Raw genomic sequence first — 26,053 nt, 5'->3', positions numbered from 1 at the left:
TTTTAATGGACTGGACAACCAATTAAGTAATGTTTCAGCACTAGTTGGAAATTCATAGGAGCCATGGGGAGGCAGAATGTGCAAAGATATCAAGGGGAAAACACTGTACTTTGATTTTCAGTTACAACATTCCTTGGTTAAATGCTGTTTTAACATCAGTAATAGATACACGAGCATCTGAAAGAATAGATGTATTTCATGCAGATGACAGTAGGGTCAGTCTTATCATTCCTGCAATATCAAAACAACCTCCAGTGACTTTGGTTTAGAGCTGGTTCAGCATAGAAATCGTTTCAGCACTGAAAGAATGAGGAATTAGAACCTTCTCATAAGATGAGCCATAATAACCTGAGTTTGCTCCTCGCCTGGTTCATATGTAAGCATGGGGTTTTTGAGGACGAACTTTTCCAGGGGTAGCTGAATGTTTCAGTGACTTTCTTCCAAAAATAACATACCTCAAGGCATCCTGTTATCTACAGAGTAGGGCAAAGTAGGTTCAAGTATATAGCTCCACACATAGGACCACCAAGCTGCCACTGGCAGCTGTAGTCTGCTGCTGAAACATCACTGGTTCTTTCCGTTAACAAATACTTTGAATGCCTCCCACGCGCCAGGCATTGTTCTAGGTTCTGCAGATTCAGCAGTGAACAAAACTGGCAAGGTTCCTGCCCTCATGGGGCTTACAGTCTAGGGGGCTTCATCCACGCTAATCATGGAGTCCAGAGGGGAGCAGTCTGATTTGAATGGTCATGTGCTCAAGTCATCCCTGCTTTGATATAAGGCAATCAGCCTACCTTTGTGTTACCAGTATAGGTGGTTTTTAGAAGTACAGGGACAGAATGATGACAGAGCTGCTCTGTGTAGAAACTCATGAACACAAACAGCAGCGTGGTGACTGCCAGAGGGAAAGGGGTAGAGGGTGAAGGAAGTCCCAATATCAGGTGACAGAAGATTTGACTTTGGCTAGTAGGCACCCGGTGCAATATACAGATCTTGTAACATAAAAACCCACACCTGGAACCTATATGTTCATGTTGACTAATGTCACCCCAATCAATTTAATAAGCAAATATTTTTTTTAAAGGCATTCGAGACATGGTCCATCTCTGCAATGGTTCAAACCTAATGAATGTGACTATGCTGAAGGGAGAGATTCCTATTGGCTGCCACAGTCTGAACTGCTCTAAAAGGAATATGAATCCAGAATCCACAAACTGATACAACCAATAGGATTCCCATGTCACCACCCTTAGTAACAATAATGTATGTGTAAGAATTATTGGCAATTTTCAGTTACTTATGCTTTTCAAAGTAACAAAGGATAAAATAGAACTTGGTAAAGTGTTAGTCCTGGTTCTTTGAGGTGGCATCAGATGCGTGGTTGATGTCCTATGTACTGCTGCATATGTGATAAATTCAAAGCGAATGGGGGGAGCGGGGGATACAGCTAAGGAAACATCATCAAAATGCTTCTCATCATTGTTGCTGTCATTATGATCATCACTAGCATTTTTTTGGGCGCTCACTATGTGCTAAGCACTGTCCTAAGCCGATTGCATTACTGCAGATAAGGGAGAGGAAGTGAGTGGGTGGTTTTGATTGACGTAGATGAAGCTAATGGAATGTTGTGACTCAAACTGATACCTTAAGGTCCATTTGGAAATCAGTTTGGTGGAATTCAATAAATATCCTGGCATTTTTTTTCCACAATAATGTAAGAAGTGTATTGGAGTAATTAAAATCAATGTCATTTTGTTTAAGAAATTTACTTTTCTCTAAGGAGTATCAATGTGGAACACAATGAGTGTTGTGAAAGGAAACTGATGGTTAAAAAAAGGTTTTATGGGCAAGTCCTTCAAATAAAATATATAATTCAAATGCAGATAGAGAAGCAAATTTCTGTATGCAAAGAGAGCACAAAACCACTGAAGTGCCCTATGCAGTTATGTTTTTCTAGTGAAGAGATGCCCACAAACCGTAGGGCATTTCTGTCCATGGCTCATGCAAATGTAAGAAATTCTTAACAAACTTTGAATTTTATAATATATCGGGTAAAAGTTTTGAATAAAAGTGCCCTGCTTTAGTTTTTTAACACACCAAAAACTATCAGTAGCCTTCATAATAAAAAAGGTGATGGGATAATACTCAAACTATCTTGTTATTTTCTAGTAGTTACTTTAGCTTTCCTTTTTATCAATGTCTAATATAATCATGCTTTATGAAATAAAATCATTTAGAAATATTCACATATAGTTGATCAGATAGGATTTCACTTGATCTATGAAAAATAACGATATCAATAAATGAATAGAATATACCAATATTTCTGCATCTATAGAATAGCAATAAGACTCGGACATTTACAGATGAAATAAAATATTCTGATAGTTTCTACAACATTCTTGTTAAATGTGTTTTATTATATTTCCAATGATATAAAAGTACCTGCATTTCTAAATACTGGATTATACTGTATTTTATCTAAAGATTAAGATAATATGATAGTCTTACATAATAAAATAAACTATACTCATTATCCAAATAGGTGCAAAAAGGGCTATTTTAAGTTATTCTCATAAATCATTTATTTGATATATAACATTACAAAATAAAAATTCCCTTTAAAAATTAAATTAACATTTGTAGAATATTAGTAATATTTTCCTTGAGTAATGTAAAATTTATGCAAATTTGTAAGCCTGTGACTACCCATTAAAGAACAATGGAAATCATGAAACCCTATGCAAACTGTTTCAGATACTAAGTGGTCTTTGCTGTCAACTACAATTAATTGGCCATTATTATTCTGATGTGGATCAAAACAACTCCAAATTTACTTATAAAAAATTTACTCATCTTCCTTTTGTGTGCTATTAAAATTATGTGATGGTGGGTTAACAAAGTTGAGAAAAAAATAAGCTTGATAGGGTCAATTATAGTTCTAAGACAATTAAAGTTCTGATTACTTGCTAAATAATTTAGGAATAAAACAACATAGAATTATATAAAATGGACATGATTTAAAAGGCTGGAGAGTTATAGAATGACAGTGGTATGTCAAGATTTAAAACTCTTAGTGAGTTTTTGGTAAGAAATACATTGAGAATCAATAAACAGACTGAAAGAATTCAGATGTTTAAAAAAGATAGCAGCCCAGAAACTATAACTCAAAGTCACATATCCAACATTAAAAACATTTAATTCAAGAAATCATTAATCTTCAATATTAATATCCAAGATAATAAAGAGGTCCCTCAAATGAATGCTACATTTTTGTAAACCAACAATGCTCACATTTCTGGGTAAACCTAACACTAAACTAAGTCAGTGTAAGTTCTGAGGGGAGATTTCTTATCAAATTATCAAGAAAATGACAGTTTTGAGGAACTTAGTTAGGCTTTTGGAGAGCAAAGTTTATTTTGACTAATGTCCATTCACTCATACCAAAAACATTCTTCCATATTTTGGCATTCTTAATTATATAGCTTAGAATAATTTTGTGTTACTTACATTCATAAAGATGAAGAATATTAAGCACCAGCGAGTGCTATATGGGATCCGCATGGTTATTTTTGAAGTCGATTTTTTATTTCCTAGAAAAGTATAAAAAGAAAAAAAGACATTTAAATTAATATAGCTTTGTCTATTTGACTAGAAGAGGATCAATGTCCCAAAACACCCCAAGTAAGAACAGTATGCTTGTAGCTGCATGTCCCATTGCCCTTCCTGTCAGCCAGAAAAGATTGTTGTCTGAAGTCCCCCTTCAGACATTCCAGTGCCACCTGTACATATCAAGACCAAAATAAAGAATTCAGAGAAATCAAGAGCAATCAATGTAGACTTCAATTAACAAGTGGCATCAATAGAACTGTTGAAAATTTCAACGGAAACATCCATAAAGAAGTCAGCTCGTTGGGCATGAGCAAATAAAATCTGTGGCTTGTAAAGGATTAATAGTCATGCCTTCTAGGTAACTGAAGGGCCAACTTTTACTTTGGGAGTCTTATTTAAAGCCTGGAGTATTTTTCCTTTCTATGTTTTTTTCTTCAAGCTTCAAGTTACTTTTCTTTTTTTTTTTTTTTCTCCTTCAAATTGCTACTAAGAAAAAAATTTCTTCCACACAATGATTGTGTCACGTAACAAGTCACCATTCTCAACTCAAGACCACGAGAGTCAGAAACAGACATCAACAGGTTTTCATGACTGCAGGTACTTTTACATAAGAAAAGATAATAAAGGGGTAAAAATGAAAAATATACATATGTTTCTTCTTACCAATGGGATTTGTGTTTAAACAATATTTCAAATAGGGGTGGAGTAGTTATAATGGCATCTAAAACTATATTTATTGTTAGGTATGAGTTAGTATCTACACGTTGTATTGATTTACGTATCAATAAGTCTGACATAAAATTGAGAAATATAAGGTACAATTTTCACAAATCCTTGATCTATGGAGAACTTGGGAAACCTCCAGAGTGTTAATTGGGAGAGTGACAGGATTCTTTTTGGAGAATGGGTTAGAGAAGAGCAATCCCAAAGTCAGGGACAGTCAAGGAGCTGGAGCCTAGGGAATTGGGGAAGACTTCAAGGAGGAGGTGACCCGGAGCTCAGAATAGAGATAAGTGTAAAAATATGCAAGGTGAAAAAAGGATGTATGTATATTGCTTAGGAACATAAACAGATGTAATCTTAAAAATCATGGAGATAATAACTAAAAATTTTAGAATAACAGTAATTGTTGCTGAGTGGGCAGGGAATGGAGTGAGAGTGGGAAAGGATTTGTAAGCTACCATTAACAATCTTCTTAAACTTAAATTTGTTGGAGACATGGTATGGCCAGGCATCATGTTATTTACCTTCCCAACAACCCTCTGTGGTAAATGGCATCTTCATTTTATTGAGGAAGAAACTGCACCTCAGAGCGATTAAGAGACTTAGTCCAAGTCCTCTATTTAGTAAGGAGGCAGCATCTAAATTCAAACCCAAGTTTTTCTGACTCTACAGCCCATGTTTTCATTTTCCAAGTAACTAACCATGGCTTCTTCATTTTAGAAAAGCATTTCTTTTGTTTTATACCAGAATTTGTAAAAACAAAAACAAAGTTATTCAGAACCTTAAAAACATACACAACACAGGACTTTTAAAATTTAGATGAAACCAACGACCATTTGGTGAGTATAAACAGGGAGAAGCCTTCTGCTTAACTTCTGCTTAATTAAATCCAGCTGGAGATCCTAAAATATTTAAGATAATTATGTGTTTGATAGTATGAATTACTATGACATACACAGACCATCTAAAAAGTCTAATTGAAAAGCAGCTCTCGTTCAGAGGAAGAGGCTCTTCGATGGTTCTGAATGAGCTGCATGTGGCCTGGCGGTGTCTGCCCCTTTACACCAGCAAAAGTGCTGGACAATAATATTCCCTGGGAAATTATCTGGTTCTAAAGAGCACTCATCAAATTATTTTTCCTCCATAAATGGGAACACTGACATATTTACGAAAACCACTTTCCTTCTAATGTAGGATTACTGTCCTTAGGGACCGGCGTTAAATTAATAGGCAGTAGAGGCTGCTGTGTAAGAAACAAAATATTTGGGGCAAAATCAAAGGCCCCATGAAGGCCAGGAGTGACCATTCGCACTCGCTAAATCCATGTCCATTTCTAAGTCCAGACACTGAACAAGAGGCAGAAGCTCCCCCATGATGGAAAGTCAGAGACGGGGCCTTCACCTGCTGGTGAATCCTGACTCCCCTCCTGACACTGAGCTTCTAGGATGGTCTCAAGGTAATGCTGACTTCCAAGAAAACTGGGATATGAGCAATCCCCAATTAGAAGTCTCAAATGTGCCACAGAGGGTGTGAAATACATGATTTTCAAGGAAGATCAAGTTAATCAATGTTAGAATGAAAAAAAAAAATCTTACTAACAACATCTCCTCAGAGTGAAAATATATATATATGTATTTGTTAAGACATTCTGTTGAATACAATATAGAACCACTGATTTCTCAGAGAACAGCTGGTTTAAAAATATATTTCTTCTGCTTTTATATTTCCATTCATGTGAGTTGTTCTCATGTTTTATTCCTGACATTTCTATATATGTTTTAAAAGGTAGTTTTCCTAACATATTGTTGTTGTTTTTTTCTTTTTTAGTAAAACTTCTTCAACATTCCACACGGCATTGTGACGTGACCAAGGTAGGTGTGAGTTCCTGCTATGGCATTTATGAGCTTTGTGACCTTGGGAAAGTCAACCAATCTCTCTGAGGCTCCATGTTTTCATTTGAAAAACAGGGATCATTAATGCCTGTCTCGTAGTGTTAATGTGAACTTCAAGGAGGTTGGATTCATAAAGCACTGGACATGCAATAAGCATTCAGTATGCAGACACTTGTTTTATTGTGAGCTGGCCTTGTTCTGTTTTTCCTTGAGAATAAACTAGAATTTAATACTGTGGTCTCTAGAAAGCCTAATAGGTCAGGGGAAGGACCCAGATACCGTCAGGAAAGTAGAAAGTCTTTAGGAAGCTTAGAGAATTAAGATAATAACCCTGATCTCTTTGTGCAATAAGATTATTAGAAGAGATTCACATTTATGGGGTAGTTTTTGTGTGTTCTTAGTAAATTTTTTCCTTTCCTGACCATTTCCTGACTATAATTTTTACACATTAACAAGAAGTTCTGTTCATACACAAATGATCTTCTATACCATCTTCTGTCATTATAATTATAAAGGGGACTATTCAATGGGATCTTAAAAGTATTCAGATTTTAAACCAGCCTTTTAAAATACTCTCAAATGACATACTGAGGTTATGTGGCCAGTTTTCCATGTGCTCTGTAAATAGCCATATCACTTTAAAAAGTGGTATCTCATCAGCACTGAAGAAAAATTTTTGCAAATAATAATAATGGTGATAATATCTAATATTATTATGTTGACTGTGTATTAGCCATGTTCAAAGTGCTTTATATATGTTGCCGCATTTAATTTTCACCCTCATTTTACAGTCTATCTCTCTAATGTCTTCAATTTGTTATCCAACCATTATTTGAGTAAATGTTTCATGTCTTCTAACTAGACTGGGAGCTCTCTGGGACTCATTCTGTTGGTCTTGGTAAGCCTCAATTAGTGCTTAGCAGAGTGCCTTGAGTAAAACAGCACTTCAAAATTACTAGCAAATGAGCAAAACATCCCCTTTGCTTTTTTAAACTTAGAGATCATTCCTATATTTTTAAATTTAAGCCAGGAGAGTAAAATAAAATTTAGGTTAATATAAAGAAGTTTCCAATAAGTAGATATTAAAAATCCAATAACTAGTTCTAATATATAAAACTTGATAATGAGGTAGGTTTCCTTTTGACATAGTAAGTTTCTAAGATCTCAAATCTAACAAGTGTGCATATTACTTCCTAAAATTTTTTTAAATAACGGGTGCTCATAATTTATAGAAATTTATTCTAGATAATATAACTCCAAGACTCTGATCATAGCACTCTATAATTACATTTCCTATTTCCATACTTAAATATTTTTCATCATAGAGGTAATAACCACTCATTAAATAAAATGAAAAGTATATGTAGGAGGAAGAAGAACATTGTCTATAGTCCCACAACCCCAATACAAACACCTCTAATATTTTGCTCTATTTTTTCCAACATTTTGTACATATATCTATAATTTCCGCTTTCAAGTTATAATCAAATTACAAATGTGTAGCTCATGTATTTTGTTTATTCATTTATTTTATTTTGCTCAAGGAGAAGAATGCTTTCTAGTCCAAAGTAAGCAGATTTAATTTCAAGTTGTCCCATAAACTTATTGATCATGTTACTTATGTTCTCCTTGCACAAGGAGCTCACATAGGCAACTGATCTCACAGAATTATCAATTAAAATATTAGATTTAGATAAAATAATAATTATGTGTGTGTATTCATAATCTTTATAAATACCTGTATCTTTAAGCCCTTTGCCTCTAAATAGTGAGACCAACAACCTTTTCAGAAAATTCATTCCAGATACACTCATAATAAAGTCTGCTGTAAAATGTCATTTGTGTCCTTGTTGGTTTCTACTATAAAACTGAAATGTTTAGGGTACGTGACCTCTGCAAGTGTCAGTCTCCTCATCTTTAAAAATAAAAGAGTAATATAGATATTTACCTTATAAGGTTGTTTGGAGAATTAAAGGAATTAATGCAACATGCTTAGAGAATGCCTGAACACACACAAAGTGCTTTATAAATGTCAATTAAAATTACTATGACTGGGAAAATCTTGAGGTTGAAATTTTTTTTTTTGCAATAATAATCTTTTAGAAATCACTTAAAGAATCCTATCTTTCCTCTGTTTTACATATTCCTATCTTCTCATCTGACCAATTCAAAATATATGTTAAGAGAGGACCTGTTAGCACTGACTCCCTGCTGTAATTTTCTCCAGGGATTTGAATTTTTTACAAATCTGGACTTCCTATAATAGAAGCTGCTCAGGCTCCTAGGGACTTGCAGGCTATCCCAGAAGCTACCTGTTTGGATTTCTCCGAACTATTTTCAAACTAATAACTGAAATAATTATCCCATCAAAGGCAGAGAGGCTTTTATATTAAGGTTGAGAGCAGAAGATGAGGTAGAGCAGGTCACAGTGTGTATGATAAATGCAAAGCAAAAGGAGCCAGGAGCCAAGAACTCAATTTGGGTCTGCTTTGTCAGACTGTAACCTATCCCTCTGGATAGCAGCGCCATCATACAGTATACTCATTGAGATCAAGGCTGGAGATTTTAGTCTAGGGATTTAAGTCACTAAAAGTACATATTTATATTCAAATTTTATATCTAAATATTGTCTTTTTTTCTCTAGTTAAAGGGTATCCTCAACATCTTCATAGAGCTTTAAACTTTAATCAGTTCCAAACTATAAACCCTATATACTTATAAAACATAATTTGAAAATTTAATTACTTAAATTTGTTTTATACTTATTTCCTTTTGTGATTTTTTAAATAATAAAGTGGTTATTTAAATTTTTTATATCCTATGATTAATAATGACAAATAACTAAAATAGATAGGTATCTTCAAAAAGGGGCTGAAGAGTTTCAAAAGAAAATATCCAAAACAAACTTTGCCCACTTCAAAATATTGTCTAAGAAGAGCTTTGCAGATAAGCTTCTGAGACAAAACAATGGCCCATAGCTATTATAAAAGAGAAGTATAAAAAATAGAAGCACTTCCCTAAATAGAAGCCCATTTCTTGAGGGCAGAATTCTGTACTACTTCATATCGGTTTTATGTAGTGGGAGAAGAAATGCTATCTTCAGGGTTAAAACAATTAAAACTGAAGCATTTTTGGAGAAAACAAACATGCTCAGTTTTCATTACAGAGATTAAGTGTTTGCTATTCATTGTCTCAAAGTGTGAACATTTAAATTTTAATTTAGTAAGCTTATTAAAGAAACATATTCATCTAGTGGCTTATTTAAGGTTCCAGAGTATACAATACGATTGTCTATTGCTCTGAAATATTAGTCTTTTTTCGTCAGAGTCTAAAAATGCTCAATAAATGCTCTGAAACTGTTTAGTCCAAAAGTTAAGTCTGTGTTTAAATAAATCCTGTCCACTAGTAACAAAGATGAACACTAACTTCAACACTTTCAGGTCAACCTCTAGACTACTCATTTCTGCACCACCAGAGATTTGCACAGTATTTGGTCCAAAGTACACCTTCAATAATTGCTATGAAATTCAAGTTTTTATGATATAATATAGATAAGCTCTAAAACATTATTCTCTATTTAAATATATCAAAAGTGATTATTTTATTTGAAATATAATACATTTTTAAAGTCTTTAAAATAATTAGAAATCTATCTTATTCATATTTTGCTTTTAAAGAACACATTAAACACAAAGGGAAAGCCACAGTGAAATTTCCTACAGTCCAAGTTCCATAATACTAATGTTCTATTTTGTTCCAAAATACTTGAAAAAGGCTTCTGATTTACCATCACTCAAGTTCTTAATTTAGCCTGAAACTGATATATGTATACTATTTAGCTGATTTTATTGGAGATTTTGAGAAAGAGGAATGTTTGGCTTTATTTCTGTAGGAAACATTGGTCTTCAATTTTTCTTGGAGTAATGCTGTGTTCTATAGCTGTAAGCACTGTCCTGAAATATGATTACTTGCAAAATTAATTTATTTTCATGCCTGTGACATGCATGGGTGAATCGATTAGTGAATGAAATTTGACAAGTGAACATGTGATAGAGATATAAGTATGTATTTCATATAGTTTAAAAGTGAAGCAACCATTTGAAGAACCAGAAAGCCTGCATATTTGATACTTTGATTTTTCATTTATTTTTAAATTACATGTCCCATAAATGCCAGGCATTTTTCATTTGTTGCTTTTATTTCTTTTAATTTCATGTTTGCATGTCTTATAGCTGAGATTTACATAACTTTTATTAAAATGTAGGATCAAGGAGCAGTTCCAGCCACAGTTCAAATAGAACACTAGGCATTAGTGTTCATTGAATGAATGAATGAATAGAAAATGACTAAGGTTTGAGCAAAGTCAGTGATTAATAACCTAAAATATAGTAGTTGCAGAAAAGGTAAGTACAATAAAATTAATGTTAATATATGTGAAGGCAGAATTGTCCTTAGCATTTAGATTACCACTTTAATATACACCCTTCCCCTTATAATAACCAAAGCCTCACAAATGTCACTATTGCTACATTTCTATATGTAAAACAGAGTTCTTTTTTTCACTGCTCTCCACTGGAACTCATGTTGCATAGTGTGAACTCTCAGGGACATTGGTTAACCAAATATACTAATGAGTGCTTGGACCATTATTGGTATTTCAGAAAGTTAAGTTTTTAAAAGAGCTCTTTTCCATTAATAGTGTTCTCACGTAATGACGGGGCAGGGCCACATAATTATCCCTTATTATGGAACTGAGAACATACAGTGAGAGATTAAGTGGTCCTCATAGGAAGTCAGTGGCAGAGAGAGGTTGTATATTCATAAATGAAAATATTCAGGATTTTGCCTGGCCTAAGCTATGGCTAATTCTGTTATTTTTAAGAACGGGAGATATATATGTGTGCTCCTCACAGTGGAGAATACTCCTTAGTCCTTTCTTGACAGGTAGACCTATTTGGGGGCTCAGCTGGTGGCTCAGTTTTTTCCTTCTTCATTTTAGAAGCTATATAGATTATGTAACTACAGACTTTATTTCCATCTTTTAATTTGACTTTAATGCCACATCACACAAAAGGGTTGGCTCAATTTCATTTATTTGGAATGAAATATATTAGACAGGAGGCCCATAATTTCCTTTACATAAAAGTGCTCAAAATCATCTATAAGTGGAACATTTTAAAATTCGTTAAAGACCTTTGACATGCTCTCCTATTAGCAAGGTTCCAGAGAGCACAGATGGCAATTAGTCATGCAGGTGTTGATGTGATTAACTTCTTTGACTAAGGAGAGCAGCACCATCAATGAAAAGAATCTGAATTTCCAGGAACAAACAGTAATATTAGATGATATTCAAAGTATCTCCCTACCAACACTGCAGTGTTCTTCTTCTTCTTCTTTTTTTTAATATATAGGGCACAATATCACAGGAAGGTCATAGTGTCTGCCACCCGTGAGGAGTAAGCCCAAGTTGCTGTTGGATGTGTCATACACAGAGGAGCCATTCTTCGGGCACTCTGCTCTCTCCACATCCAAGCGTTCTTAGATCCTTATGCAAATTCTTTGCTCAACGATAAACACACTGTACACCTTAAACTTACAAATGTTATAGGGCCAATCCTATCTAAATAAAGCAGGGGAGAAAAATTCTTTGCTCATTTTACAGCTTTCAAAATGGCTCCTTAATGGAAAATCCAATCCTAGCAGGACAGGTGGTTCTTGAAGCCAGTGGTTCTCTTCACTAGCAGCACTGGCAACTTGGGAGCGTGTTAGAAATACAAACCCTTTGGTCCCACCCCAGACCTGGCGAGCCGGAATCTCTGGTGGAGACCCCAGGCATCAGTGCTATTACAAACAACCCAGAGGATTCCCACGAAAGCTAAAATTTGAGAACCTTGGCTGTCAGCTACCTGGAGGTGCCTGGATAAAAGGCTCTCTAGAGAGAGCACAGTGGAATATAAAAGTTAAAGCATTATTATAACCCAGATAATAAGTTACGTTGTGGACACAATATTCAATTCTTATCTTTAATTTCTTTACTTTGAATTCATTAGCATTAGTGCATGTGAATTAATAACTCAATTAATAACTATATCAATGCCAATTGTGACTTCACTCTGTGAAGAAAAATTGGCTTTAGGCAATGGTGGAATGGAAATTATGGAGTATGGGGACCTAGGCTGAGTTGCTGTGAAAGTCTCTGCATCCTGGGAAGGACCTGAGCTGCTTAATTGTCACCTTTGGTGTTCCACGTGTCCATCTTGCATGCCCTATGACTTCAGGAATATCTCCTTCAATCATACACAAAGAATATTTAGTACACTGAATAAATAAATCAACAAAGCCCCCAATGCGGTTAACATTCATGCTGAGTTATATTCAGTATTGGGAGGAGGGCTTGGCTCCAAGAGTGGGATGGTGCACACTCGCCTCCACTATGCACTAGTCACTAATCTATCTTTATTAGCCCTTCTGTTGTATGTGCTGTTTGCTGCATCCCTTTTACCTGAGGCAGAGTAGAATCAGAGGCAAGAGGCTACATTGAAAAAAGACCCCAAGCAGCCGAGAATGCAGTTTATTGACAGGACTTTACAGATGGATGATGATAGTAATGAGAAAGCTGCATAATTGGTCCTAGTGGTGGGCCAAAACTTCAGTCAATGGCTGATTCACATGCAACAAAATTATTAAGTCACTTTATTTCAGAATTGAAATGATTCCCAAATTAGAACAGACCCATGAACAGTCCATCTGGCTAGGATATGGAATAGTGGACAGATTGTGGCCTATGGATGCAATTCTTTAGCATAAAAATGGCAGGGGTGCTTTTTTGCCAAAAGGCCCAGAGGACTACAGGAATTCAATACATATCTACATCAGAAAGCCTTGATCGCTCATGCCCAGAGCAGAAAAATCCCCAAAAAGATGTGAGTATGCAATGTCTTTCATGTGAAAGATAACTTCCTATTTCCTGGTCAAGGCAGAAATGCTTGGCACACTAGATGTAATATCAACTTATTTGGTTAATATGCTTTACAAAAGATTATCGTACTGCCAAACCAGTAGGGAAAAGAGTGATCTATCTTTCCTTCACATGTCTCCGGTACACACAGGAGCCACAGAGAACCAGGACTTGTTTGAATTATGGTTATAGTTAGGGCTGGCCTTAAACTTAAAAAGAATGTGATCGTATGTTCCAGTTGGTTAACTATCAACTCCCTTAGTTCATTTAGCCAATTTTGAATACTACCTTTCTGCTCAAAAAAAGATTGTGGGATAAAGGCCTTCAAAGGAATAACAGTTGTAGATTTAGAAAGATATACTATCAACATTTTAGAGTCTTTTTTCCTTTGCCCATTAAATTCTGAAAGTACTCAGGATTTTTCTGCCATGAACGTTCTTTCTCTGGGAAGTAGATCTGGAGGTCATTACTCAAGAGTTTAGTAGTAGGCTGCTCTTACCTCCCTGATTTTTTTTATTTTTATTTTTTAGCAGTTTGTATACTGTCATCACCCTAGAGAGCAGCTCTCTATCCACATTTTCAAAGTGGAAGACAAATCAAGCACCATTGGTTAACAAAAGATCCCCTTATCTAACAGAAGGATGGTTTTGAAGGTGCCACTTTAAAAAGCATGATCTAAAGGAGGAATCCGACTAAGAACATTTTTGTCAATGTCATAAAGTTCTGAATCAAAGTAGCTAAATATATGACTAAGAAACATAATTTACTACATACCTACCGAATGTTCGGCAAGTATTGCATATTATCTCTAATATGTACAGCAGCCCCAGGGGCAGGTATTGGTAATTCCTATTGAAAAAGTACATTGTAAAGCTTAGCAAGATTAAGAATCATGACCCAAACCACACAGGGAGTAAACGAATAAGCTGGAATGTATAAACTAGGAGAAGCTGCCTTCAAAGCCCATTCACTTCCCATTATACTGTGCCACCTCCTAAGGAGTGATTTCTGGTCACAGGTCCACACATTTGCTCAGAGACTGCAAAGCTGACTTTTCCTATATAATAAAGAGGTAATATGCAAATTGACCCTCACATCCTCACACAAGATTGCCACCCCCCTGTGGTCAAAGATGGCTGCCACAAGATGGCTGGCAGGGGAGGGCAGTTGGGGATTACTAGGCCAGCAGGGGAGGGCAGTTGGGGGTGATTGGGCTGGCAGGGGAGCAGTTTAGGCATCAATCAGGCAGGCAGGGGAGTGGTTAGGGGGTGATCAGGCTGTCAGGTAGGCGAGCGGTTGGGAGCCAGCAGTCCCGGATTGTGAAAGGGATGTCCGACTGCCAGTGGGACATCCCCCGAGGTGTCCCAGATTGGAGAGGGTGCAGACTGGGCTGAGGGAAAGCCCCCCCCCCCCCCGCAGTGCACGAATTTTGTACACCGGGACTCTAGTTCAAAAATAATTTCCATTCTTTTGAATAAGATGTAAATGTAGGTAGATATTATTTCTGTTTCTGCCCATGTTAGCACCCCTTCCAACAAAGTTCCAAAGTCTTACTAATGATGGTGTCAAAAGAAACCATTCTTGTGAAGAGTTTGCATTTCTTGTAGTGATAATGATTATTAGACTCACATGTAACGCTGATTGCAGAACTGAGGACAAAGTTTTTGTGAAATATTTCATTACATTTTCTATTTATCCATTTTGCAGTAAAAATCATTGTATCACAAGGCTTTACAGAAGAGAGACACAGATGCTATAAGAAATATTGACCCAGACACAAATATAGTCTATAGTGTTCAGAAATATATAAAAACCCACACAGAACTATTCAAATACTCATGCAAAAGACATTTACTGAGTGCCACTAGGTATTTTATATATAATGTCTCAAACTACATAAAAACCAAGAGACTGATTACTACCTTCACCTAATACATGAGAAAACGAAGATTCAGAGAATTAAAAACCTGCCCTGTATCACTAAAATAGTCAGTGACAGATGCTAATCTTCCTAACTCAGTAAACTGTATTGCCTCTCAGTAGTATTTACTGATTATTTTACGGATATTCTTAACAATTCTCCCACGATTCTTCATGAAGAACACAAAAGTGAGCGTAAGCTTCGCTGTCATTGAATCCTGTTGACCTATGATTTTCAATTCTATGTTGATGCTGTATGTATTCAAATGCAATCAGCATTTCTTCTAATCATAAGACATGGCTTCTAGGCGACCCTGGTAATCACACGACTGAAATCTATTGGATAATTTATAACAAAGAAGCTGAAATTCAAATTTTATTCTTTATATTAAAAAAAAAATCCACCTCGCTGGGTAATTCATCATGCAAGCCTAAATTTCTCAGGTGTATGGGCCTCTCTTATTCAACAGTTTATTCTCCTTAGCACTTAAGTAGTTTCGTATAAAATGGACACATTGAGAACCTCTATCTTACATAAGTAGGTATGAGGCTTATATGACATTATGTTTACTAAGTCTTTCATTATAATGTAGGTAATGATTATTATTGTGCTGATGCTTCTATCAATAAATTCAAGTTCACAGTTTTTGAATGTGTGAATGAATGAATGTTCTCAGAGACTTAGTAGTTTTTAGTTGAGATATATAGAAAAATTGCCAAATAACTTTAAAATGAAAAGGATTCCATATTGAAAACCGGAAGTAAATGGTCTTGGCTTCTTTTCTCAGGGCTGTATATGCCCTTGGCCTAAGCAGCAAGTTGATCTTTTTTTTTTTTTTTCCGGACTTGATTATTAAGTAAGTTAGAAGCAGACTGAACCACAGTGTGTGATTCCCATAACTATCAGACCAGACTGAACACGTGATATTTAAAGTTCTGTAGTTAGAAACAGAATTTAAATGTTTTTAACTTTGACATAGTTATCTGTGTCCTCTCGAATCTCGCAAGGTAACTTCGTAAACTCTGTTGTATTGAGTTATTTCACCTATTTATTTAATATCACATGTGTTTTTGTGCATGTACCAACATAGGAAATCTATTCAGGTTAATATTTTGCTATTCTGTCCCAGGAGAAAGGATTGTTAACTGGCGAGGCTCTCCAGAAGTTATTTCTCGCTTCTAGTCACTGACTTGAAGCTGATGAGTGCGTGGAGGAAGTAAAGAGCAGTTTTAAAGTGCAAAATAAATCCCAGTAGCTATTCTCTATGTTAAATGCTTTTTTGCCCCCAGACTGGCATATGCTATTTCATTGAAGTAAATGGCACACTTTGTCACCAATCCTGGGCATTAATTTTGTTCTAGCTCTACTGATCAGCTTAAAGGATCTGTCTTACGGTGCCAGCTACTTCTATTTAAGAAATGTTAATGTTTCTGTTAACTGCTTTTCAAAAGAAAAACTAGAGACCTTGCAGAAAACTGAGCGCTTCTCACATTATGGAAAAAATGAAATCTCTAAAAATTATAGAGAATAGCAGAGAGCATGGTCTTTTATTTTTTCCCCCAAGAGGAAAGCCTTTTGTTTCTTTTATATGTTTAGTGATAGTAATTCTCTTGAATTTTTTTTTTCATGAAGTTTCTTTTGGGTCATTCTTAATGTAAGAAATTAGTGATGGAATTTAACTATGAAGTGTGGATTAAATAGTAGTGTTGTATTCCTGTTTAATGTCTTGAATTTGAGAACTCAGTTGTGGTTATGCAAGAGGATATACTTATTCTTAGAAAATACACACTGAAGTAGTTCAGGGTAAAGAGTCACCGTGTTCCAACTCACTCTTAAATGGCCCCCAAATTGCGGAAAATGATAAAGCAAATTAATTGGTATATCTGGGAATTCCTTGCACCATTCTTTGTGACTTTTTCTGTAAGTATAAAATTCTCTGAAAATAAGTAAAAGAAAACTAATATTAAGAAAAAAGTTGTAAAATAATTGTCTTAATTTTAATTGAGTACTCTTAAAATATTTATTAAAGTGAGAAGCAAACAAAAGGACTAATATAAGGACTTTTTTTTTCTTCAACTCTGTTCCAAGTTCCACCATATTAGCAACCTCAAAGATTATAAACTTTTCATTAGGTGTTTCCACATAACCACAGAAACAGATCATGCAACAGCAATACAATTTGCTTATAGCACCTTCCCAATGGAATTCTGGGGATTAGCAAGCAACATAAATGTCTGAATCTGGCCTGATACAATTGTGGAGTGCACAGTGTTGTCTACCCGGTATATTAAATTTTTAAAATTTTTAAAAAGATTAATTAAAATAGTCTATCATTCAAACAAACGGTACCTGCAGCCAAATCTGGTGTGTAGATAACTAATTATTCACTTATGCTCCACACCTTTTTTGGGGAGTGATCTCATTTTATTTTATGGCCAAACTCTAGTCCATCTTTCTCAGTATCTTCAGGGATACTGGCCTCCCTTCAATCCTTCAAATGTGCCATGGAGCTGCTGCACATTCTGATTCCTTTCTTGGATTAGAATCCTGACTCCTTTTCCTTCAGAGATATAATTTGAAATAAGTGGCCTTTTCTGACTATCCTGAGTTCCCTCTATTACTCTTTATTCTATTGCTTTCCTCTATCATATTAATCATAATATAAACCTATTTATTTATCATCCTATATAATAAAAGGCTAATATGCAAATCAACCGAATTGTGGAATGACCAGTTGCTATGATGTGCACTGACCACCAGGGGGAAGACACTCAACACAGAAGCTGCCCCCTGGTGGTCAGTGAACTCCCACAGGGGGAGCTCCGCTCAGCCAGAAGTTGGGCTCACGGCTGGGGTGCGCAGCGGCAGTGGCGGGAGCCTCTCCCGCCTCCGTGGCAGTGCTAGGAGCAGGCCTAAGCTGGCAGTCTGACATCCCCCAAGGGCTCCTGGACTGCGAGAGGGCGCAGGCCAGGCTGAAGGACACCCCCCGAGTGCACAAATTTTGTGCACCGGGCCTCTAATAGATTATAAGCTCCATGAAGAAAGGGACCAGTGTTCATTCAATATCCAGTTTTGCATGTGACTGATGCTCAGTAAATATTTGCATGTGACTGTTGCTCATATTTTCTGAGTGAATGAATGAATGAATGATCTAAGAATTAAGGGAAGGTCTCCTGGAAGAAATGACTTCTAAGTTGAATACTTAATTTAAGCACAGGTATGCTGGCTGTGTAAATGGGGGAGCATTCCATGGCAAAGACTGTGATGGGAAGCGAGCATGTTGTGCTCTGGGAACTGATAAAAACTCTCTGACAAAATTCTAGAGAGTAAGAAGAGGCCATCCATGTCTTTGCATGTTCTGGACTGGAGGACTCATGTCAAAGAAGGGTCTGTGTGGCAATTTACCTCTAACATGGATGGCACAGGTCTGCAAGGGAATGAAGTCAGTAATCAGAGAGCAGCAGAGATAACAGCTAGAAAGAACGTATTGCCAGGCTTCTTGCAGACTTTCAGTGTCTAGTTCCATTCCCTAGAGGGGGTAGAGAGTAGCTGCCTTCAGTTTCTGTAAGTTGCCCTAGGAGCCATCCAACAAAATATGGGTTGCTAAGGCAACTACAAATTAGTTTCTGTTGTGTGCAATCAAAAACACTGATTAATTCAGCAGGATTTGAGGGGCAGGTAGTTCAGTGTTGAACTTGGTGAGTTTTCTGTATGTGTGAAAGAGCTGCATGAGTACATTGAGGAGGAAGACAGAGTTGATTGTTAGGATTCAGTTCTCTTGCATGGAGGGCAGGTAAATAAAATACACTGTCCACTTGCATACAGTCACCCTACCTTTGGTAGAACTGTGGTGGGAAGGATTTTGTGCTGATGCTCAACATTATTTTATATAAAATGGAGCCATGAGATAAGATTTCATGTGCATTGAGATCCAGTAAAAACTATCTTTGCTGATACATTTCCTAGCTCTTTTAATCTTTATGCAATTCAATGTTCCTTTATTTTCATTTATTTAATAGAAAATCTGGAGGCAAATTTAGTGCCCAGTAGTAATCAATTTATTTTAAGTGTGTGGTAAACTCGGCTTTTTCTTGTTCTTGTTAAACAGTTTGTATTGTTTTATTCTTTTATTCCCAATTGTCCTATTTTTAAAGTATGGAATTTAACTATGAAGTGTGGATTAAATAGTAGTGTTGTATTCCTGTTTAATGTCTTGAATTTGAGAACTCAGTTGTGGTTATGCAAGAGGATATACTTATTCTTAGAAAATACACACTGAAGTAGTTCAGGGTAAAGAACTTTAAGACACCTCTAAAGAAAGGATATAAGTTTTCATGACATTTAAGTGGTATAATAGAGACTGGGAATATGTAAACATTAGCATTGCTCTATAAATCAACTTAATTCAACCCTTCTCATTCCCCATTTACAATCAATTGGGAAGGATTCGATAGAAAATAGTTGATAACAAAATTTCAATTTAAGAAAAGTGACAAGTGATTTGGCATGAAAACTCAAGGATTCCTTATAAAGATGGCAACGTTTCAGTTGTGTTTTGAGTTTATTATTTGTAACCTATGATCGCCCTGCAAATTCCCTCCACTGTGCTGAACAGTGGATACAAACTGGATTATAAACTCTAACACAGCAAAATCATAGGCTTTGTAAATGAAACATGAAACTGAGTACTGACTTCTTTTTAAGATAAAGAGCAATAGCAAAGAAATTAAGTGATAGAAACTAGGGGAAGATGCATTTGCTGTTGCATTCACATTCAATCTTGACTTCAGAACAATGCATCAAATACTTTTATAATTAAAAAATCAGCTGCTGGAATGTTGTGTTGTGTTCTTTTTGCTAAATGTCAGACAATGTATGGCCTGGAGGGCATCTAAAGGTTGTGACTTGCATGTTAACATGAAAACAGTTTGGCAGAGTCCTAGTCAGGTTCCATTCCACTCATTTGTCCATTGATGGATATGGAGCTTGTGTGGCTGGAACTAGCGATCCTTCTTAAAGGCCTTGGCCTGTGATCATTAACTGCAAGCTCGGTTTTTGGACTTCTAAATAATCCCTGTAATCTGCTACAGGCATTAGAAGAGTTTGATAAACTCTACTGTCTTTAAGATTTCTTGTTATTATTTGTATATTTTTCTGTAATGGTCTGTTTATAATTATTATGATTAGTAATCTATACTAATAAAAGAGAAACATGCAAATTGACCATACCTTTGCGATGCCCACCAGCCAATCAGGAGTGAGTATGCAAATTAACCCAACAAAGATGGCGACAGCCCCACCCCCCAGCCACTCTGGGCCTCTGGGCAGCTCGCATGCAGGCCCAGAGCAGCCGGGAGGGACGGGTCGCCTGCTAAGAGGGGGAGGGCGGGGGCAGAGGGAGCTACAGGAGCGAAGACTGAAGGCGGGGGGCCAGAGCGAAGGCCTGGGTCCCAGGTGCTGGAGGAAAACCGGTGCTGGCAGCCAGGGGAAGGAAGGCCTATTGCAGGAATCTCTTCATGCAACGGGCCTCTAATTATATTTATGTGTGAGAATAATTTCTATAGGACTTCCACATTTTAAATTTAAATAGAAATTAAAAGTAAACAATGTATAGACTTCAGAAAAAAATGCAGAATGAAGGAAAACTAGAAAATTTACAGCAAAACTTAAGATCAATCATGCCAATATGACAATAAACATAGCTGGAATATATTTTCCATTAAAAGACTATACCTTTTAATTTGGTTAAAAATCCAACTGTATCCTGCTTACATTGATAAGAAACTAACAAAATGGTGCAAAAATGAATCAGTTAAAACATATGTAAATAAAATGTGATCTGATACTAAACTGAAATCAGATGGTGTCCCTTTTGTACATACTAGCTAAGGCTGAATGTTACATTTTAAAAAAAGTTTTCACGTTTCATAGGTAAACACAGTATATTTGTTACAGTAATTTACATGTATGTCATTATTAGTGAACTTGAATACTTTTCATATATTTTATGACTTAACCCCTCCTCTGGTGATTTGCTTCCCATTTTCTTGGCATATTTTCACATCAGTTAAACTCATTTTTAAAAAGAATTTCAAAACATTTTATATAGTTGTATTGCTAATACTTTGTCATATAGATTACAATTTTGCCTTTATCTGTCTTTGTAAACTTTATGAGTGTTTTTAATATTTAACACATAGAAGATTTTAAGTGTCTGTGGTCAAACATACCTACCAGTTTTGCACATTATGATTTTTTTTTTCTTTTACTCTTTTCCTTAGAATGGCCTGAGATAAGTCCTCACCCAAATCTTTCTCTAATTCTTCTTGATGAGTCCTTTAACGGGAAGCTGAGATGAGCCTCATCAAGCTGCCTGGCAACAGGATGGCCTAAATGACCATTTCTTTATAAAGGCGGACTTGGCCGGGAGGAGCTCATGGCAAATCTTCCCACAGCCTTCCTCCAACTGCTGAACAGCAACGATATTTATGTCACTGCGAATCTCTACACCTGTGGTCAGAGATTTCATGCTGCTCATGGCTCATTTCATGCCGAGCAGCAGGAAAGGCCGCTGTGCAGCTTTCCCAGGCTGAACATGAACTCATCTTTTCGTGAGTGGTCCCACCCTTTCCCGGGGCTGCGGGAGAAGGGGCCGAAAACACGCTGCACACTCCTCTCGCCTGGGCTTTCTCCTTAGGCTGCTTCGTGCCCGAGATCGGGCCTGCTGAGTGTTAAATTGGTGGAACTGAAAGAATACAATACCCATGAAGTAATGTATCTTGGCTTACTCTGCAGAGTGGGAGGCCCTATCCAAATGCTATTCCTGTTGATATTATGGGGGGGGGGGAGGGGAAAAAGGAACCTATTTAGACACTTCAATACATTGTGACTTTCATGTGTGCTGTTGCTTTTCATGCCACATACATTAAAAATCCTGTCCTTCTGCCAAGGGTAGAGTGCTGATTTTGCTAAATTTAGATTTGGAAAGGCAAGATAATTCTGATGGTAAATATTAAAAGAATTTGAACTTTGCAATGGAAATTTTGCTTCTCGATGCAGAGGCTCAAAGGAAGCCAATGTTGGCTAAGAAGTTGCACTTAAGAGAAAGTTAATGTGCTGTCTCCTAGTCCTGGGATTGTATTGAACTGGGGAATGCAGGCCGGAAGACCTTGCCTGCTGGATTTTGATGACGTTTTGCCAGAGAAATGACGGAAGCCCCATCTTTGGGGCAGCTGATGCGAGGCTGGCCAGGACCCTGAGAACATGTTTTTAAAAGACCCTCTGCTGGCAAGAGGTATAGAGATGACTTCATGGGACTTCTGAGGCTGGAATTTCTTTGCTTCTACTACCAATTATTTTTGCTGGATTTCTGACACAGTGCTTTTAATTTTTAAAAAAAAATCTAAATAAAAATAGCTGTCAACTTCCTGAAGTTAAACTTTAGTCCCGCTGTGAGTGTGGGACTGACCTCATATCACCCTGCTTTCATCATCAGAGCGGGTGGGACTGGTATGAACACAAGGAGCCTCCTTGCTACACTCCATACGTGTGTTTCCCTTGCATAAAAGGGCTAAATGAGGGAAACATTTGAACACCTTTGCCTTCTCCCTTATTTAAAAACACACAAAAACAACCTGTTGCAAATTTACAAACTCTGAAAATACTAACATGAAGGAGAATGGCATATTTTCAGAAACTTTTTGAGCAGAACCCCTCAGGAGATATTAAGAGGATATTAATAGCTCGTTCTAACAAGGTGCCAGGTGGCATACGAGGCATGCTGCTCTCTCTGTCTCCAGAGTACAATGAGACAAGACCACACACACACCATGTGGGCACTGTGATTTGCCTGGAGGTTTATGTCAGTGTTGCAGACAGAATGATCATAAAGCACTCTTAGGCCTCCTGATTTTTTAAAAAAAATATTGAAGGGCAATAACATTTTTCAGGTGATTCTCAAAATTCTCAATTTTGCCCTTTTAACTAGGGAAGTGGAGAGGGAGAAGGGGAAATCTGGTAGAATGGACAGAACGAGGTCTTCTCGGCTATGGACTTTCCCAGTTTGTTTCCTGAGCATCCTCAGCTTGTGGACCGCCTAAAACACCCAGCTTAGGGGGCTGACATTAGATAATATAAAAACAATTACTCTGGAGGCTGAAGGTATTCATTTTTTCATAGAAAGTTTCCCAGGAAAATAATTTTAGGTTAAGATTTGTGGATAGGGTATCAAGATGAAAAGATTAACGTAAAAAAAATAAAATGAAGAGGTTGGCCTTAGAATTCATTCAGACCCTCTGACCTCTGCAGACTGAAGGTTTGCCGAAGACCTTATTAAGTAGAGGAATGCGAAGCTAATGCAGTTCTGTATCTTTAATAACTCACCTGAGACATAAAGATCACAAGCAGTGTTTAAATATCGCTACCATGACAAGTACATGCAAGAGGGGCTATCAGGAGCTTATTTGTCCCGAACTACCAGGTGTGCTGATGGAGCAGTGCTTTAAACAGTGCAAGTAGGCAATTCAGTGCAAATCTTATCTTCTGGAGAGTTCAGACTGGCAACATAATGAAGTGCAATGATCTGCTTCACAACACAGTGACAGAGTTCATCATTTACTGCACTTTATTTAAATACAACAATATGTCAGAATGTGAGGTGGAATCTTTTTTTTTGTATTTCCCCCAGTACAGAACACTTAAGCAGCTTTGCTTCTCAAAATAATGACTTGGTGAGACATCGTTTACTATGTAGTGTGCGAGGTGGTTTTATTCCCCCCTTAAAGAGAAATTAGTGGAGAAATTTGTCAATTTGATCAAAGTTGGTAGATTTTAGTATCTTTATAATTTAATTTATTGTGACCAAGAATTTCCATTAGGTGAAACACACACCACACACGAGAGAGAGAGAGAGAGAGAGAGAGAGAGAGAGAGAGAGAGAGAGAGAGAGAGAGAATATGAATGAATGAGAATGACACCATGGGGGAACTGGGACAATTGGAAAAGGGTATTAGGCAACTACAATATCTGGATAGATTAAAGATGACAAAACACCTACTTGATGTACTCAAATAACTGGAAAGCATTGATGCTTTGTCTGAATTATCTGCATAACTTGCAGATGTGTCTTTCCTGTGTTTTGCTCAGCCACTACTAAGTTCAGTTGCACAGTGCGTGACCGCAGTGTCAGTTTCCGGCAATTCCTAAATCGTTAATTCGATTCTACAAATGTTCACTTTCAAAAAGCTTTCCAATAAATATTTGTAACTCTGAAAAGCCCACTTTCAATCTGTATCTGCTTCTACTTATTTCTAAGGAAAAATATTAGAAGTGTCTCATAGAAATAGTTGAAGGAAGAAGGTGTAATGAATGTATAAAGTTAACAAACCCCAAATGAGATATAAAAGCTCAACAACTATTTAATCTCAAAATATATTTCTAAAAATGAAATAAATATGCTGCATGTGTGTTTTAACACTGTCCATATAAAGCAAGGCCTTCAGATTCTTTTCCAACCAAGTTTAAGAAAATTGCTCTTAACAGGACAAGCCATTAACAGAGTGTTAACACTCTGCCACCTACTGGACAACTCATCAACTACCAAGAAATGCGCTCAAGAACTTGAAATGTATCTGCAGCAGGGCTTCTAAGATCCTTTGGTAGTTTGAATAAGGCTCTGGGGTATATACAGGCAAACTTCTCCAACTTACTTGACCACAAGCTATTTCCCCACTTATTATGGAAGGCTTTTTGCTAACATGATTCATATGCTGAGAATCAACCCTATAATGTTCAAACAATAACAACAAAACAACAACAATGTCCTTCAGTGTTTTGTTTTTAGTGCCAGGTAGTGTAGAGTCCATTGTCACCTATGAAATAACAACTTTATTTGTAGGCACCAGGCCAAAAGGGACAGCAAAAATGAAGAGAGTGTAGGTACTTCTATCCCCCTACCCTTTGGGAAAACAAATAGGAGGACCATCCTGAGAGTGGCATCTGCCAGATGGAAGGGACAGAAGGTGCTGGCACCTCTGCCTTTAGCAAAGGACACCTGACGCTTTAGATTGCGGGAGTCAAATTCTGTGATATTTAACTTTATTTCACATACACACCGAATCTAACATTAAATCACAGTGATATGGCACGTTAAGCCAACGCAAGTTGAGGTTTCATTACTCAGTAAATCTGACTGAGATACATCTTTGATGTGGATAACACACATTGAGGAAAAAGATCTGCCAGCAGTCAGTGAAATGGATAATGGATGCTACTACGACTCAAACTAGTAATAATAGAACAGGACATTGAATTTACACATTTACACTGACTTCGGAGAACGTGAAAGTTACAAAGGTAGAGAGCATGTAGACCTCACGTGTACAAAGAAGGAAAGGAAGACTCAGGGGGTTAAGTGATGGAAACAGTTTAACGCAGAGTAAAGTCTGTGTGTCAAACCCCAGCTTTGTCACTTACTAGCTGAGTGATCTTGGCCATTGTTCGTTAGCCTCTCAGAATTTTAATTTCCTCCTCGCCTGTATTATGTAATTTGAAAAGTGGCTATGGAGTTTAAATAAGACAAAACACCCAGGTTGGTTCCTCAAAGCCTAACAGGTGCTCAATAAATATTCTGAGCTTACTTAAAGTCACGAGACCTGTTGGCGGAGCTGGGCCTGGCACCCGGGTGTCTGGTGTCGGGGCTGTGGATGTGATGTGCTTTCGAAGGCGGCGTTGTGTCAGGGCTCACGTTTAAGTAATTTTAAAACGACGGTTCCTCTCCACTGGTACGCACATGAATGGGCATATGCGTATGACTTCAAGTACACCAAGGTCAAGGCCTGACCTCGGTGAATCCATTGATTGGCCATATTTTATTCAGCCCCGTCTTCAGGAAGTCAATTCCATGGCCGGAAGTGCAGGTGAAACAGGTTTGATATTAAACCTTTAGAT

The 26,053-nt window shown here is 36.9% G+C and overlaps 1 protein-coding gene across 1 annotated transcript in view; it reads right to left on the bottom strand.

The window, feature by feature from the left end:
• Positions 1-25,600, bottom strand: part of CALCR (calcitonin receptor) — a gene marked incomplete at both ends in the record, with an annotated part of 48,812 nt that extends 23,212 nt beyond the window's left edge. The window contains one exon of the mRNA XM_079785330.1: positions 25,580-25,600. Within this exon, the coding sequence (XP_079641456.1) occupies positions 25,580-25,600 (21 nt within the window). The remainder of the gene's footprint in view (positions 1-25,579) is intronic.
• Between the last annotated feature and the right edge of the window lie 453 nt (positions 25,601-26,053).

This window comes from Cnephaeus nilssonii (genome assembly GCF_951640355.1).
Source record: "Cnephaeus nilssonii genome assembly, chromosome: 12".
NCBI lineage: Eukaryota > Metazoa > Chordata > Mammalia > Chiroptera > Vespertilionidae > Cnephaeus > Cnephaeus nilssonii.
This window is presented reverse-complemented; position numbering and strand designations above follow the sequence as displayed.